The 17833-nt window shown below is 42.7% G+C and overlaps 2 protein-coding genes and 1 non-coding gene across 5 annotated transcripts in view; all 3 read right to left on the bottom strand.

Annotated features, from left to right (window-relative positions):
- The window catches only part of LOC129837074 (calsyntenin-3-like), a 36508-nt gene extending 35847 nt beyond the window's left edge, over nucleotides 1–661 (bottom strand). For both annotated transcript variants that reach the window (XM_055902977.1, XM_055902979.1), the window contains exon 1: nucleotides 238–661. The gene's annotated coding sequence lies outside the window, so the exon portion shown is untranslated. The remainder of the gene's footprint in view (nucleotides 1–237) is intronic.
- Nucleotides 662–1327: 666 nt separating this feature from the next.
- Nucleotides 1328–14768, bottom strand: LOC129837232 (lysophospholipid acyltransferase 5-like). Of its 2 annotated transcripts, none has more exons than XM_055903231.1 (13): nucleotides 14617–14768; nucleotides 11791–11898; nucleotides 10268–10377; nucleotides 9806–9899; nucleotides 9416–9453; nucleotides 8426–8604; nucleotides 8195–8303; nucleotides 7972–8058; nucleotides 7541–7707; nucleotides 7105–7252; nucleotides 6355–6510; nucleotides 5968–6099; nucleotides 1328–3114 (listed from the first exon to the last, which is right to left on the bottom strand). In XM_055903231.1, exons 1-12 carry the CDS (start codon nucleotides 14699–14701, stop codon nucleotides 5980–5982), a joined length of 1401 nt encoding a protein of 466 aa, XP_055759206.1. In that variant the 5' UTR covers nucleotides 14702–14768; the 3' UTR covers nucleotides 1328–3114; nucleotides 5968–5979. The 2 variants fall into 2 exon arrangements, with proteins under 2 accessions (XP_055759206.1, XP_055759207.1); XM_055903232.1 differs by having other exon boundaries at nucleotides 10268–10374; nucleotides 14617–14767.
- A 2523-nt stretch (nucleotides 14769–17291) lies between these two features.
- Nucleotides 17292–17347, bottom strand: LOC129838189 (U7 small nuclear RNA). Its single transcript, XR_008756833.1, has one exon. It is a non-coding gene; the product is annotated as a U7 small nuclear RNA (small nuclear RNA).
- Nucleotides 17348–17833: the final 486 nt, after the last annotated feature.

Raw genomic sequence — 17833 nt, 5'->3', positions numbered from 1 at the left:
ATATATTCTGCTCAAAATTAGTTAACACAGGTTGTTCAAGGCTACACAGAGGTGATGCAGACATGCGTTTATGCGACAATAACTAATCGATTCTATACCCCATATTGATTGATAGGTGCATCAATTGGCACCATACGCCAGCAGATCTATATTTTGGACCCTTAAAAAATATTGTCAAAGACATTGACACTGGTTACAATCAAAAACATAAGAAAGCCGCTGTCAATTTCACATTACCGTGGTGAGTGCGAGGTGTTTTGGTACCCAACGCTAACCCTCGTAGCATCCGTGCTTCTGCAGCTCAGCTATCCTCCGACGCAAAGAATCTAAAGCGCAGGTAACGGGATTTCATACACAGATCTCTTAAAGATGCTCAAATGTGTACGCCTCGGTTTTATGCAAGACAGTGATACGAACGGATAGTATCTCAATACCGATGTCCTTGTTTTCGGCAGACGTTGTATGAAGGGGGAAAAACGATGGGAATAGAACGCTGACGTCCCCTCCCTCTCCGTGTTTCTTAACCCGCCCACACTGCGTCCTCTCTCCTCTCAGCTCCAGCTCCAATTCTAGCTCCCTGGAAAAATTGCACTGTTCTCTCTGTTTATTGAATCCACCATGAGGATGTTGGGGCCAACGCATGATTTTACTCATTTCAGCGCAACAGAATATATTTTTGTTGTCTACATGTAGTGACTGACAGCTGGGGGCACTCTTATTAACAGCCACTACCTTTCCCCGCCCTGACTGCAAAATGACGTCATATCACCCCTTTTGCCAGACAGCGTGTACACACACCAGTGGAGGAAAAGTACTCAATTGTCATACTTGAGTAAAAGTATAGACACCTTAATAGAAAGTGACTCAAGTCACCCAGTAAAATACTTGAAAAGTATTTGGTTCTAAATATACTTAAGTATCAAAAGTAAATGGAATTGCTCAAATATACATGTATAAATAATTTAAAATTCCCTAATATTAAGCAAACCAGACACCACTAATTTCTTGTTTTTAAAATGTACAGATAGCCAGGGATACACACTAACACATAAATCACAAACAATGCATGTGTTTAGTGAGTCAGCCAGATCAGAGGCAATAGGGATGACCATGTGTTCTCTTGATAAGTGTGAAAATTTGACCATTTTCCAGTCTTAAGCACTCAACATGTAACAAGTACTTTTGGGTGTCAGGGAAAATGTATGGAGTAAAAAAATACATGATTTTCTTTAGGAGTGTAGTGAAGTAAAAGTTGTCAAACATAAATAGTAAAGCAAAGTAGATACCCCCCAAAAACCAACTTAAGTACTTCACACCACTGACAAACACTTCTTTGGTTTTTAAAATCCAGCATTTTAATGAACATTACAAAAAATGTATTTAAAATTCTTTTTCCCCCCCCCATTTCTCTTTTCCTTTGTACATTTGGTAGCAATAAGGCAAAAAAGTAGTCTCTGGAATAACAATTAATTCACATCAATTAATTATTACCACAAGTAAAAATATTATTAGAATCTGGGTTGTTGCTACAGTGAGTCACTGCTCTCCCAATGTGTCTCTGCATTGGAAAGGATAGCGGTAGATGTAGGAACAGAGTATCTGACAGGTCAAACATTCTAGATCTGACCTTGCGTCAGTGGTTAGGGCGAAGTTGTACCAAGTCCTAAGAAAGATCGAGGAAGGTGCTCGATCTCGCTGGAGACCACTTGTGATGCTGCTGACATTGGTATGGTGATGTCACTCAATGTAAAAGTGGTGGTTTTGGTTACCTGTTGTTTTAGTTGTGAGTTTGTGTTCCAGTTTGTTCAGAGACAGCCAGAAGGGTGTGGGGTGGCAATGGAGTGAGAGGATGGCAGACAGAGGAGGAAAAGGTAATGAGGAGAGGGAGATGGGGAAGAGGAGAGCATTGAAATCCCTTCACGGAATCTTATCCAAAGCTACAAAATGGTTGATCGTAAAACCCTCCTAAAATAGCTATAAAATCCAGTCTCGTCACGAAATAACAGAAACAAAATCTGAATTGAAACCAGAATAAATGTAAAAACATTAGTTGATAATACAAGGCCATTTTCGAGTCACGTGTTAGTGTGTACAGTGCTTCTTGTGTGTGAGTGTTGGCCAATGAAAACACTCCTCCCCAAAATATATAATTCTCGTCAGAGCAGCAATCCTTGGTTTTTTGTTCTCTCAACAAAATTAATCTTTACATTAAATCTGAAAGTGCCATAAACATTTCTGTTGTGCCTGAACCATAGCCATGTCTGTGCAGGCTCTATATACACGGAGTAGAGAAAACATTAGGAACACCCGCTCTTTCCATGACAGACTGACAAGGTGAATCAAGTGAAAGTTAAGATCCCTTATTTATGTCACTTGTTAAATTCACTTCGATCAGTGTAGATGAAGGGGAGGAGACAGGACAAAGAAGGATTTCTAAGCCATGGATTGTGTGTGTGCCAATTCAGACGAAAGATTTAAGTGCCTTTGAACGGGGTATGGTAGTATGTGCCAGGCGCACCGGCTTTTGTCAAGAACTGCAACGTTGCTGGGTTTTTCACGCTCAACAGTTTTCTACGTGTATCAAGAATGGTCCACCACCCAAAAGGACATCCAGTCAACTTGACACAACCGTGGGAAGCATTGGAGTCAACATGGGCCAGCATCCCTGTGGAATGCTTTCGACACCTTGTAGAGTCCATGCCCGACGAATTGAGGCCGGGGAGGGGTGCAACTCAATATTAGGATGTTTCGTATACACCATGTATATGGACTTGAGGGGAGGGTTGAAACAGGAAGAGAGATCATAAAACAGAGCCACCTACGGATCCAGAGCCCGTGAGTGGCGAGTGCAATATTCTGTGTATACAAGACTTCAGTCTCTCAAGTTTTCTAAAATCAAGAAAACAATTATGATTGGCTCATAATGGTTATTTCCTGTACCTTTAACTCCCTGGTCTCAAAAAAACGTGCGTCCTGTCCAAAACACTAAAATAAATAGAAAGAAAAATGTGTACACAAATAATATTAAAGGCTTTAAAATATTTTCTGATCCGCTCCTAGTTAAAAGTCACAGTTCCCTTCAGTCACATCCTGGGTGGAGATTCAGCCAGAGACCTGAGAGAGAAAAGAGAGTGATTAGTTGGTGACTTTTCCCCCATACAAAAAGTGCTTTGAGCATGTGATGGAAAAGCACTATATAAATCCAATCCATCATCATAAATTAACTGCTCAAAAAAGTAAAGGGAACACTTAAACAACACAATGTAACTCCAAGTCAATCACACTTCTGTGAAATCAAACTGTCCACTTAGGAACCAACACTGATTGACAATAACTTTCACATGCTGTTGTGCAAATGGAATAGACAACAGGTGGAAATTATAGGCAATTAGCAAGACACCCCCAATAAAGGAGTGGTTCTGCAGGTGGTGACCACAGACCACTTCTCAGTTCCTATGCTTCCTGGCTGATGTTTTGGTCACTTTTGAATGCTGGCGGTGCTCTCACTCTAGTGGTAGCATGAGACGGAGTCTACAACCCACACAAGTGGCTCAGGTAGTGCAGTTCATCCAGGATGGCACATCAATGCAAGCTGTGGCGAGAAGGTTTGCTGTGTCTGTCAGCGTAGTGTCCAGAGCATGGAGGCGCTACCAGGAGACAGGCCAGTACATCAGGAGACGTGGACGAGGCCGTAGGAGGCCAACAACCCAGCAGCAGGACCGCTACCTCCGCCTTTGTGCAAGGAGGAGCACTGCCAGAGCCCTGCAAAATGACCTCCAGCAGGCCACAAATGTGCATGTGTCTGCTCAAACGGTCAGAAACAGACTCCATTAAGGTGGTATGAGGGCCCGACATCCACAGGTGGGGGTTGTGCTTACAGCCCAACACCGTGCAGGATGTTTGGCATTTGCCAGAGAACACCAAGATTGGCAAATTCGCCACTGGCGCCTTGTGCTCTTCACAGATGAAAGCAGGTTCACACTGAGCACGTGACAGATGTGACAGTCTGGAGACGCCATGGAGAACGCTCTGCTGCCTGCAACATCCTCCAGCATGACCGGTTTGGCGGTGGGTCAGTCATGGTGTGGGGTGGCATTTCTTTGTGGGGCCGCACAGCCCTCCATGTGCTCGCTAGAGGTAGCCTGACTGCCATTAGGTACCGAGATGAGATCCTCAGACCCCTTGTGAGACCATATGCTGGTGCGGTTGGCCCTGGGTTCCTCCTAATGCAAGACAATGCTAGACCTCATGTGGCTGGAGTGTGTCAGCAGTTCCTGCAAGAGGAAGGATTTGATGCTATGAACTGCCCCGCCCGTTCCCCAGACCTGAATCCAATTGAGCACATCTGGGACATCACGTCTCGCTCCATCCACCAACGCCACACCACAGACTGTCCAGGAGTTGGCGGATGCTTTAGTCCAGGTCTGGGAGGAGATGCCTCAGGAGACCATCCGCCACCTCATCAGGAGCATGCCCAGGCGTTGTAGGTAGGTCATACAGGCACGTGGAGGCCACACACACTACTGAGCCTCATTTTGACTTGTTTTAAGGACATTACATCAAAGTTGGATCAGCCTGTAGTGTGGTTTTCCACTTTAATTTTGAGTGTGACTCCAAATCCAGACCTCCATGGGTTGATACATTTGATTTCCATTGATAATTGTGTGACTGTTGTCAGCACATTCAACTATGCAAAGAAAAAAAACAATAAGAATATTTAATTCATTCAGATCTAGGATGTGTTATTTTAGTGTTCCCTTTATTTTTTTGAGCAGTGTATTATGCCATTATATATCCACAAGTAACATAAGCTACAATTACATTTCTACCTCCGTTTCTGTCTATTCATAAAGATGTTGTGAAGATCCCTCTATATGCATTAGGAGAAACTTGTAAGCCTAAATCAAACAAATGTGGGAAAAGTTGGCCACATTTGTTTTGGATCGGAATCTTTCACCATTCATTTTAGATCTGCATATTATGAATTCATACCATTTATGGAGGTATGAAAACATGTCAAGTCATTTTTGGGAAAAAATGTGCCTTTAAGTTTAATTCATTATCTGGAAACTACCTTTTACCAATATGGAGACTAATGAATTATTGAAACATAGGGAATGTGTTTACAGGGTATTAAGTCTAAACTAGGACAATAATCGTATAACCGCCAATTATGAATAATAATTGTTTTAATACATTGCTTTTAGGACTTTCGACTTCATTTTCAAGTAGATATAGTTTACCCAATAGCATTTTGTCATTTTTACATGAAGAGGGTAAAGTTGGTAATGTCTCAACGAGGGCAGCAATCATTTTACGGGCAGTACAGCACTGTTGGGAGGGGAAGCTTCATTTCCTAAAGTTCCAAGTGGTCAAAAATCATACATTTCTGAGACGTAGGTGCCACCAAAGCTGTGTTGTATACATTAGGTATGTCGTAGATCATTTTCAAACACGCATTATGATACATTACAAGCTCGGTTTTTGTCTCTCAGCAAAACTGAGACTTTTTTTACGGCTAGTTCACCCAAATTACAAAATGTCATATTGGTTTCCTTATCCTTTAAGCAGTCTATGGATAAGGTATGACAGCAATCAATGCTTAAGTTTTGTTTACCTAGCCACTGTTTCAAATGCTTTTCATCTATAAGTAACTTACAGTTTTTGATACGTTGATTTGGACATTTAGTGCAAAAAAAATGCTAATACAGCTACTGTTGACTTGCATTTGTGCTACAAATGCTAAAATTTTAGCATTTGAAACAGCAGCCAGGTAAACAAAACCAAAGCATGGATTTCTGTCATACCTTGTCCATAGACAGCTTACAGGGTAAGGAAGACAATATACATTTTTTTTTAAGGTGGGTGAACTATCCCTTTAAATCATTATCCAAAAGTCAATAATCGCCACAGCCTTACTGTAAACACAGAAAAGTCTGGGAAAACTATACAGAAGCTTGCATTTACCCAACGTAGTTCCTAGTCCTCCTTTTTCTCGCTCCGTTCTTTTCTAGGTACCAGCACCTTGCGGAGATATGGGATGCCTAGATACAACGTGAAGAAGAATATGTGGCCGCAGAAATAAATGGACGAATACACCTGCAAAACAGAAAGATGACAAACCGAACACATTAAATCCTCATCCAGACAGCCGTTTCCTCAACCCAAGTCAAAAGCTTAAACATATGCCAGGCAACTGCACTCACAAAATCTATGATCTCAGTTCTAACATGTTTGTGGTATTACAAACTGCCAGCTACCTTTAGCCACTTCAAGTAAATTCAAAAAAATGTGTTGCGATATGCTTATGACAACATTCCGTAGGCTTATTACGCGTTCTAAGCTGCTTATTACCCTGAGCCATTTGTCGTAGGTGAAGAGGCAGAAGGGAACCAGAGGATAGCCCATGAAGAGCCAGTGGATGAACTGCTGGACCAGGTAGATGAGGGGGTAGAGGGAACTGTTGGCCAGGCGGGTCAGCAGGGGACTGTCCCTCACCAGCGCTTGGGCCTGAGACAAACAGGGATACGCATACAGTATAAAAGGTATAGTTATGGACACGGACACAGTAAGGCATACAAGGCAGAGAGTTTAAGAATCCTCCAATAGCTTAAATGGAGATCTTGAACCCTTAGTTGTTGACCCGCTTGAGGATAGATTAGCACTGACAGGTTGTCTCCTCTTGACGAGGTTGAAAATGCACAGATCCAGAGTATGGAAAACATCACAAAGAGAAAGATGAAAAGCCATGCACACTGTTTATATGCTCCCAATGTTTGACGCAACTACGTTTTGACTACTGAGGGTCAGGTCGCCCTTAAATAAAAAAATACATACGGTACATTCCCACCGTGGTCAAGACATTGCCGTGTACAACTTTGAAAGCATTTTCCTGTCTCCTCAGGATTCTCTCTCTGGTGCTTGTTTCCATATAAATATAATTACTAGAGCAGCCATTCCCAATCAAGCCACTGTGCTGTGATAGGTGGACAAGCAGCCATATTGAGTGTACCCATAGGAGTAAAGCAGGAAGTAAAAGCAGGAAGTTCAGTATTCAAGTAGTGCTTTATGAAAATTCTATTAAATTCCATTATTTACTCGTACCTGTCTCTCCACATTTACGATGATAAACTCCATGGAGAAGCAGAGGAGGTATCCAGAGTGTGTGCCATGCCAGATGGCCAGGAACGCAAGTGCGGTCACCTGAGACAGGAGCTTATTGCCCAGGAACTTCAACCGCTTAAACACGTGCCTGGAGGAGTGTTACAAACCACCAAATACTGTTAGATATACCAGTATATATGTTTTCAATTAAACCTGTATTTTACAGCTTAAATCTATTTCCCAAGATACCTTTAGCACTTTGTCAGATACTAACCTAGCCATACATAGTTTTAAAATCAGGCACTATCCAAGATCCCTGGGACGTCCTTACCCGATTAAGGTGGAATTTTAAATGGTTAAGGTAAGGGTAGGGTTGCCCCAAGGATCCCAGAAAGCACTAACCTGGCCATAAATAGAGTTTTAGTCAGGCACTAACCTGGCCACCCAGGCGTTGGTGTTTATGTTGAAGGAGGCGATGGTGCCTGTGAAAAGGGGTGTGGTCTCAAACGTCCACACCTTCATATTTGCGCAGGCGTCCCATTGGTACTCGCCATTCTGACCCAGCCCATTATAGCCGAGCCCAGAGAGTATACAAACGCCCTCCTGAGTCACAAAACACAGACATTCCTTTTACACACACTTGAATAACTTCCTCCTGAAAAACCTAAATATAGGGCCCCGCTGATATACTGGGCTCCCAGACCAGTTTCTTCTCACCTGATCTGACGTAGGTATGCCCCAGTGGAACTAATCTGCATGTGATTGACAGGTATGTGGAGACAGGTGTGTCTGTAAAAGGTGTTGTTATTTTTAAGTGGGTGCTGCCTGGAAATGATTTTTTTTTGCATACCAAGTGCTGCTACTCACCGCTATGACCCAGCAGCTGACGTATTTGTACAGGATGACTTTGGCCCAAAGGAGGATGAAGACACAGCGGTACCAGAACGGCTGGGCCTGAAGAGACACGTTCGCATTTGATTTTGGACGGTTACATTTGTCAAACAGAACAACGTATGGAAATGTGGCTTTGGCTTCAATCAGTGATGTTAAAAGCGTCAGGAATGCTGGTGCAAAAGCAAGGCTTTCTTACGTCGTACTCATCTGTTAGGTAATAGCTATCTGGGTAGTGGGGACTGAATATTGCGTAGATCACCAGGCAGAGGAGGCCAAGGGAGAACCGCTTCATAGCAGGTATAACACTGAAAGAAAAAGATTAAGTAAACCTATGTATCCATCCCCTTCCTCTCTCTGCCTCCATCCCCCCCCCCCACCACCTCCCTGTCAGCCCTCCCTCCATCCATTCCAGCCTCCCCTCCTCTACCTGTTAGGTGGCTGTCCGGGGCAGTCGGTGAGCTCCCCTTTGACGAGCCTCTGGTAGCTGCGCAGTGTGAACTGGGGACCCACCAGAAAGCCTCCGTAGAAGTAGGAGAAGCCAATAACCTCCAGCAGAGAGGGAACTTTGGCCAGGGCTGACCTCTTCTGCTCCTCATTCAACTTGGACTGGTAGGGGGGAGAGAGGGAGGATAGGGAGGTGGAGAATAGCAGTTGGAGCCAGTGAGAGGGAGAAAGAAGGGTGATTGTTTGGAGTATGAGTAAAAGGTTGGGTAAAAGAGAGAGCAGAGAAATGGAAAGCAAAGAGGGAAAAAGGGTAGCAGGAAAGTGAAAGGGGGAAAGAAAAAGACAGGAAATAGAGGAGACATTTTTAACAGCACACAGTCACTGGCTGAGCTCGCTGCATATCCAGTTACACAGGGTTCTTGTTGAAAGCGGCCCACGGTTTGACCGCAAACTCAATTTAACAAAATATGACTAAACAGGCATTTAACTAGGGGGCATAAAACTGCTGCTTTTCCAAGTGCAAACCCTTGAGCACAGTAACCAGACTACGGGTGTGTCCCAAATCACACCCTATTCCCTACATGGCGCTCTACTTCCGGCTGTGGAAGTGGTCAAAAGTTGTGCCATTTAGGAGCCCCACTACATACAGAAAAGGTGAGCAGCAACTGTACAGAGTAACATCGTAATGAATGATGACCACTAGACACTTGCCTGTTTGTAAATGGATAACTTCCTCAATGCAAACACACGCTACCTCAACTCATCTCTGACTGGTGTGTGGACAAAGTCTCTCGCTCAAACATCCAAACTGTCTCGCACACACACGAGGAGGACTTGGAAGAGGTTGAAGCACAAACAGACAAGTACACTGATAGAGCAAAATAACAAATAGAACAGAGAGATAAAAAATAAAAAAATCCACACAGAATTGACCAATAATCAAACGGCAATAGAGAGAGATCAATCAACTCACTGGTTCCTGGCCACCGTCATAGTAATCAAATGACAAACCTGAAATCAAAGAGAACGCAAATTGGCATCAGTCACCATGTTATGAAAGCTCCTAGGATTGCCATGATCATTGGAATGAATACTTTGACTGTAGATGTTCGTCAGCTGCCCCCATGTAAAACCATGATGGATTTTTAGTATACTGTACTACGTAAAATAGGATCCATGTTATCTCCAAGGCTAATGAACAACTACTACAACAAGTCGTCACTAAGAAAATAAAAGGAAATAGGACAAATAATCGCTCAGCAACGGGTTTTACACAAAATAAGTGGGAAACAAAGAGGGGGGGGGGGGGGGGGGGGGAGTACAGAGCGGCGGAGGGAGGGTGTTAGTGATGAGGTGAACATACCGATAAGTTTGAGTGCAAGGACACATTGGGGCATGGTCCACTTGATATCGTATTCTTCTGTAGCTGTGTAGTAGTAGCCTGACAGCAGGTATGTCTACAGAGAGACAAGGGGATAAAGAAAAAAAGACAGGCTTGATCCAAACACACAAAACAATGATTACAATCGCACTTAAAAAGGAGGGAGAGCATTACGTCATACAGTGGCAGTGTTCTACGGCGCTTCAGTACTCCAGTGAAAGAGAAAAAAATGACAGAGGAAGAGGATATCCTAACATGAACAGCAGAAATTACACACACACTGACAGTGCAGCTCTTCAACCACCGTAGCAAGGGAGCGGCAACGAGCGAGAGAAGCTTCCTCTATCACCTGACCCCCCCGCATCACAACAGAACACAGGAAGAGACTGAGAGATAAGGAGAAAAATAAAAAAGGAGCGAGAAAGATTCAGGGAGAAATCTCACCATTTGAAACATAAAGCTGGCCAGGACGGTTGTTATCGTCCTTCCCATAAGCCTCATCATCAGGAACTGGACAAGGACGCATAATGCAGAGTGATAGAGCTGGGTGCCTGAAAGAGACAGAAAGATGGAATGATAGAGGGACAGAGGGAGGAAGGGAAAGGGGCAGATGGATAGATATTAGCGCAGAAAGATAGAAACAGAGGAAGAAAGAGTGTATTGTTGCAAATTGAAGATGAGCAAGTCAACACAGGTTATCAAGTGAGGATAAAAAAAAACATAGATTCCACAAAGACAGAGAAAGTGCAACAGACCTGCTGTAAAATCCAAGTGGAGCAGAGAACAAGGGAAAAACAAGGTTGCGTTATTAATCCCGTACTATCATGTAAACCTCAAACCATCCATCCCTCTCTAGACTCCCTCCCTCAGTCTGTCAAACTCGCTTTACTTCTTCACAGTTACTCATGACTTGGTGGTTACTGCTTAGGCTAGCTATAGCGTACAAATTGAACGATAGACCTCGAGCTAGTCCAGGAATGTCAAACATACACCCGTGGGTGTTTTGAGCAAAATACTTTTATGAGCTCAACCAAATCGAAACTGGGTAGAAATTATAAAGGACCTAGGTTTATAGTCTCTGTGTATCAGTGAAACGAAAGCTAGAAAGTCAGGGAGCATCGGAAAATCCCAAAACGATGGATAGAGGACTGTATTTTGGTAATTTTGACAGTGAGGAAACACAACCAATTTTGTGTGCAGCCCACCGGACCTCGGTGAAGACTGAATCAGGCCCACGGGTCGAAACGAGTTTGACATCCTGTTCTAGGCCCTGTTCCCTTGCAGCGTTAAACACTAGGGGGTTTTCTATGTACGGCACAGAAGCAATAATCAAAACGGCAAACATCAAAATACTTCATTTGAAACAAAGAGGGCATTTCTGGATTTCTGGAAAACCAGGGAATTTATTGAAAGTTTCCAGAATTTTGCAGCCCGACTCCCACCGCACCAAAGTAATGGCGAGGCAAACACGGCTTTCATAAATGAGCCACTTTACCCAAACACTTTCAATCTCCTCCACTATCCACCCACCCCCTCCCTCCCGAGTTAACAGGTCCCCATCCCAACTCTGCAACAGTTCCCCTGACAACATCACCACCATAATGAAATCATTTCCCATTCTCCCCCACCCCCACCACTCGTTCCCCAGCCACTTGTTTTCTACAGGGTCAACAACCCACCTGCTCTCTCACCTCTCCTTCACCTGAAGTTGAGATGTTTCAAAATTGTTATAAGCCATTGATGACTATTTATTTAATATAGCTGCTCAAAAATAGGCTCCTGGTCATAGCAAACTTCTCAATCCTTTTAACGTATTACAAATGTATCGGCATGAGCTGAAATACCTACCAAGTTCCTCCTTCATTTCCTCTCTCCCTCCCCCACACCACTTCCCCACCTCCTTTCTCTCTGCCTCCCTCCTTTTCTATTTGCCTCTCTCTGCCTCCCTCCGTCCCCTCGCGTCTCACCAAAGTTGAAAGCCGCCAGAGACAGTCCGGAGATGGCGTGGTATAGGTGAATGACAGTGGGTGGCTGGTGGAAGAAGAAGTGGCGGTACAGCAGGGCACAGGGGTACCCTGGAGGAACGACAGAAAGGAGGAGACCGTTAACATGTGAAATCAACACGAGTGAATCATTCTAGACAAGAGCCCTTAGTGATGACAGCAAAATGAAGAACTTGTAGTTCAGTGCTGCAACCTCAAGATAAAAAAAACAGACGTTCATCAGTGCACACCCAGGGATGCAATTGGTCTGGGGCCCGACGGGGCTGAGGATCTGTACCTTAGGCAAAAATCATACCACCTACAACAAGACCTAATGCAAATCAAATCAGAAAAATGGTTTTGTACCCCGTGTCTCCCGCCCAATGTAGTCAACGCATACGAGACTCTCTGTGCACCCACTTTTCTAACTGCTCGCACAGCCTGCGCAACTACTATAAAATTGTTGCCCATGCCCCCAAAAAATGTGGAACATGTAAAAAAAAAAATACTTCTGCCGTGACGCACTTTGAAGATGCTGCAGTCCACATGTACTTTTCCTCAGCCAACAACATGAGCAGCCTAACACCAGAAAACCCCCATAGTAGAATAGTTGACCTTTTCAATTGGCTTCTCACATTCTACGCGAGAAAATTATATTTATCTCGAGACACTTTCAAATTGTATGTACCACAAAGAGAGAAAAAAAACATGGCTGGGCGTACGCATACAATGCACCCTCACAACCACACATTTGAAAGGGGTTAATGGCCACTGCTAAAAAAAAGAAGGAAAAAAAGAGGGTCCCAGCTTTCCATTACTACTGTATTTATTATTTCTCAACTCCTACACATTTGTTAACTGTAAAATTTTCTGTAAAAGTGGAGTGGGCAGAATGGTTTAGGTGTGTTTAGCGCTCGCTGTTCACAAGAGGAGATAAGGGCATAGAGGAGATAAGGGCCAAATGTAACATGGGTCAGGTGTAACAGGTAGGCCTACACTAAAAAAAATATCCTGTTACTTTTACAGTAACTTACTGGCAGCCAGTTACTGTCAATTCTAAATAAACTGGTTTAACAACACTTTGCTGTAAAGTTTACTGTAATACCACTAAACAAAAGTTATATTTGGAATTTACAGTAACATAGTGTACAGTGTATAGATTGTATTTTTGGGACATTCAAGTCATCAATATGATGCTAACTAGCAACAAGATCATGTTTAGAGTTTGCGATGTAGCTAATTCTTAACCCAATGGGGTAAATGTAGATGGGCAATCCCATTCTTCAGCCCATTTATTAGCCACCATGCTGCATCAGTTGGGCTACAGCCAGGTGATAGGCTAACGCTTTTAGCTAAATAGCGCACCTGCCAGATCATGATACTGTGGACCAATATGTTTGGGCTGGAGGGGCAAATTATATTTTAGATTGTGTCAGCATCATTTTATTCCATTTATATGGTAGTGGAATGTCCTTATAAAAAAAAGTCACCAGAACTGACCTTCTCAGTCATTCTACAAATATGTTAAAAGGTCCCACTGTCACCTTTGCCACCACTGCTAAAAAAAATAAAAAAATAAAATAAAGTTTCTGGAAACACTAACCAATCGTTGATGTTTTCGTTTCCTGGACAGTTCAAATGAAGTGAGAGATTCAGCTCAACATGTTTATGCCTAAAGCAGAGTAACTTTTCATGTTTAAATATGAAAAGTCACACCACTGGAATGTCATTTTCTGAGCATTACACAGAAATCACATGCTATTTGGTTGTGAAGAAATTGGGTTAACAGCTGCCAATGACAGCAGTTTATTCATTAAGAGCCTGTAGTTTTGTTGTCATGTGTGCGTTTGGTGCATATAGTTTAGGTTAGTACATTACAGAACCCCCCCCCCCAATTTAACCACTCTGCACACACCCCCACTCACAGTTTACTGGTGTGTGTGTGTGTTACTGACAAGGGTAGACATGGGCACCAGAATTAAAAGTAATCACATTTAAATGTACTTCCATAAAGTATAGAGGTGGGGAGGACTTGCACTCTGAAACGTCAATGTTTCACAATGATCACTGTTAAAGGCAGTATTGTAGTTTATATAAATTCTAAACATTTACAAGATTGTCAACATGGCCCAAAGGTAAGATATCTACAATTATAGGCTACAGCAAGAATAAATCATATCAGGGTAGCAGAAGCTGAAAAGCAACGGCAATTGAATTAAGACAATGAACGTAACTGGTGTACTGTACTATTTGTTAGTCAATCCCAGCATAGTGTGACTTCAGAAGAAAAACATGTTCATGTGTCAGAGCAAAGTTCAGAGATGACAAGACACCCAGCTCTAACGTGAACGTTACCTGGGATAAACCGACCATGTAAAGTAAACCCGTCCGTACTATATGTCACAACCGCTTGTAGTAACCTCGTCTGCTATAATCGCTAGCTAGCTAACGTTCGCTAAAACATGAAATAATGTTTTTCTGACAGTCGGCAGAGAAGAATGTGTTCTGCGAAGTCTTGTGCCCGCTCAACCTTGCAGACCGTCTGTCATGTCAGCTTGTCAAAAACAAGGCTAGCTAAGTGCATTTAGCTACTGTCATATTTCGGCTTGCCAGCGGGTCTACTCGCTAGCTAGCCAACGTTAGTCTGGCTAGTCACTGCAGCTGAGCAAGATACATCATTAACGTTACCTGGTTTAGCGGAGTGTGTGTGTAGTTATACTGTTTTAAAAGGTGTAACTGAATATTACATTGACACATGGTTATGTCAGAGCGTATACTGAAAGCTGTCAGAGATGACTAAATTGAACTCACCGACTAAAACGGACAGAATCAGTCGAACCGCAGGTTCTGGGGAACCTAAAGATTCCGACAATTTCTCCATCAAGGGAGCCGCCATCTTTCGTGTGGGCGGAAGTGGCTCTGGTGATTCCGTAGATGTGTACCTTTGTGAGCGTTCCACTCTCTCCTTTATCTGCCCTTGTCGATTCAGCGCTCCCCACCCCTTTCCCCTCCTCTTTCTTTAATGTTCATTCTTCCCCTTTGTCACCATATCGACCTTCAATCTCTTTTGCCCCCAAATTTCGCAACATCTGTTCAATCTACTGCAACCTCTCTCATTCAAGTAAAATAATATGCAGCCTACTGCTGTTGTGATATAGTGCATTTTGATCTTAAATTGTTAAGAAAATCATCAAAAAATGTTGTGGGCAAAAATACATTAGCTTGTATCGACACACCATCAATACAGTAGAAAATCTGTGCCTCCATCCACTGCCTAATATCATATTGCATTCTGTTGTCAGTGCTGCTCAACAGTGGTGTAAAATCCCCCCCGTGTGGCGTGAGTGAGGAATTACATGTTTGCCGAGGCAAGAGCATGCACCACCAGTTTCGTGTTCCCCCAATAGTTAAAGGCCCACTCTTTAATTCGAAAAACATCAAAAACATTATTCCGCCACTTGATTTTCTATATAGGCCTAAACTGAGGGATGGGGCTGGACACTTACATTCATAGATGTTGCAATGTATGGTACTGACAGTGCATGACATGAGGTCAACAACATGACAGTTTTAACTTGATTTTGAAGCTGTACATTGAGGCATTTATAAGTGCTATTCTTCAAGAATTAGTGGGTATTATAATTATAGATTAACACCACAGTTGTGTCAGAAGTAGGATCGGGATGACCTGTAACGGCCATCGAAAGCACGGTCGGGCGTGCTTGGGTACTGAAAGATGGCGAAGCACAAGGACTTCCTTCCCGTTCAGTTGAGGTACGTAACAAACCTGACCTTTCTAAAAAACGATTACCGCTCCCCAAACCGTAACCTTTGGAAACCTGTTCGTGCCTCAAAACCTTGCTCTGCCCCTAGAAAGACTACAATATTATTCTTTTAATGATCAGAAATGGCTGTAAATATCACAAAATGGGCCTAGAATTTGGGGAAGGTAAACTGATCAAGATTGATCATGTACAGGGTGACGCAGTTTAATAGTCTGAATTGGCTTCTTTACCTGTCTTCACCCCTCATCTTCTGCACTCTTCTGCACTGATGATCTGAAATGAAATGACAGGACAGGTGAAAGCAACATGTTGGGGTGCATATTGCCTACAGTGGGATTTATTCACATGTACAAAAAAATGAAAAGGAGGATAGAGATGATCAACTTGTTTATTCAGCAGCAGTTTTCAGTTTTCCATGTCAATGTTTATTTTTGTACCGACACTATCAATTTTTCAGAATCAGTAAATTTACAAAAATAGGCCTATTGTATTGTTGTATCTACCATACAGTGATGACCTTAACCCAATACCTAGCCACCTCGTCAAGAGGGCAGGTGTTGGGGTTGACAGTTGGTTCAAGCACCAGTCTGGACTACAAATCTAACTTCGCTACAGTGGTGTCAGAAGTGGGATGGCCACCAGTTGAGGCCATCGAGAGCACATCCCAAATGTGACGGTGTGAGGAATTTACTAGAGTAAAGCCTAAGGATGCGCACTCCGAAGAAAGGGGGTGAACTTAACACAATAAAAGCAACCTCGTCAAGGTGTTCTGATCTTTTGGAGTAACTAATAGCTAAAGTGCTGGGTTGACATCACTGAGTGTTCAAATCTACATCAGGATTACTACCCCATGATTTAAAAAAAATTGATTGAACCTTTATTGAACTAGGCAAGTCAGTTAAGAACAAATGATTATTTCCAAAAAAAAATATTTTTTTTATTTCACCTTTATTTAACCAGGTAGGCTAGTTGAGAACAAGTTCTCATTTGCAACTGCGACCTGGCCAAGATAAAGCATAGCAGTGTGAACAGACAACAACACAGAGTTACACATGGAGTAAACAATAAACAAGTCAATAACATGGTAGAAAAAAAAGAGAATCTATATACAATGTGTGCAAAAGGCATGAGGTAGGCAATAAATCGAGTAATTGCAATTTAGCAGATTAACACTGGAGTGATAAATCATCAGATGATCATGTGCAAGAAGAGATACTGGTGTGCAAAAGAGCAGAAAAGTAAATAAATAGAAGCAGTATGGGGGGTGGGGTAGGTAAATTGGGTGGGCCTATCCGGCCAAACCCTTTCCTGAACAATGCTGGGCCAATTCTGCGCTGCCTTATGGGACTCCTGATCACGGCCGGTTGTGATACAGCCCGGGATCGAAACCGGGTCTTTAGTGACGCCTTAGACCGCTGCACCATTCGGGTTTTCATAACATACGTGATTTCCAATTATAAACCTGGTGGTTCGAGCCCTGAATGCTGATTGGCTGACAGACGTATGCCAGGTGTATGACAAAACATGTATATACACTACTCTGATTACGCTGGTATCCAGTTTCTAATAACAATAAGGAAGCTCGGGGTTTGTTGTATATTCCCACTATACCACACCCTTCGGCCTTACTGCGTAAATCTACACTCTACTTCAATCTGTAAATAAAAGGGCCAAATGTATCATTTATTTTCAACAGAGATCGGGGGCTTCTTCAATTGAAGATGCCTACTAGACAAATACTAAAAGAGCAAATTTTCCATAACCGTTTGAAGGTCACAAGCGTACTTGTAGGTTTTAATGTCAGTGTTTGTGCTAGAGTTAGCTCCAATCAGGCGTACAAAAAATATGTTTCAGAATTATTAAAGTATTAAAAGACAAACATGTTGTAATGTTACACAAGATGGCTTGTTTTGTTGTTTAAAAAAGCAATTTTAAAGACAGATTGCGTTAAAATGTTCGCGAAATGCATGCTGGGTATGCAAATTACAAGATTGAATGCTAGCCAATCAACGCGCTGAATTCTCTCAGCTTTCCTGTGTGAGAATGTATTCGTTCGATTTAGCAGGACCCGCTCGCCGTGTGTAGGAATGTCCATTTATTTGAGATAACCGGACATTTTCAGTGGGTCCTATCTTCTACATGTTTTCAATGTATTTCATCCCCATATACTTAAACATAAATATTATTTTCACTAATAACAACAAAAATAGCCTAATTTGAAGAACATCATTTTTTTTGTAAAA

Source organism: Salvelinus fontinalis, chromosome 38 (genome assembly GCF_029448725.1).
Source record: "Salvelinus fontinalis isolate EN_2023a chromosome 38, ASM2944872v1, whole genome shotgun sequence".
NCBI lineage: Eukaryota > Metazoa > Chordata > Actinopteri > Salmoniformes > Salmonidae > Salvelinus > Salvelinus fontinalis.
This window is presented reverse-complemented; position numbering and strand designations above follow the sequence as displayed.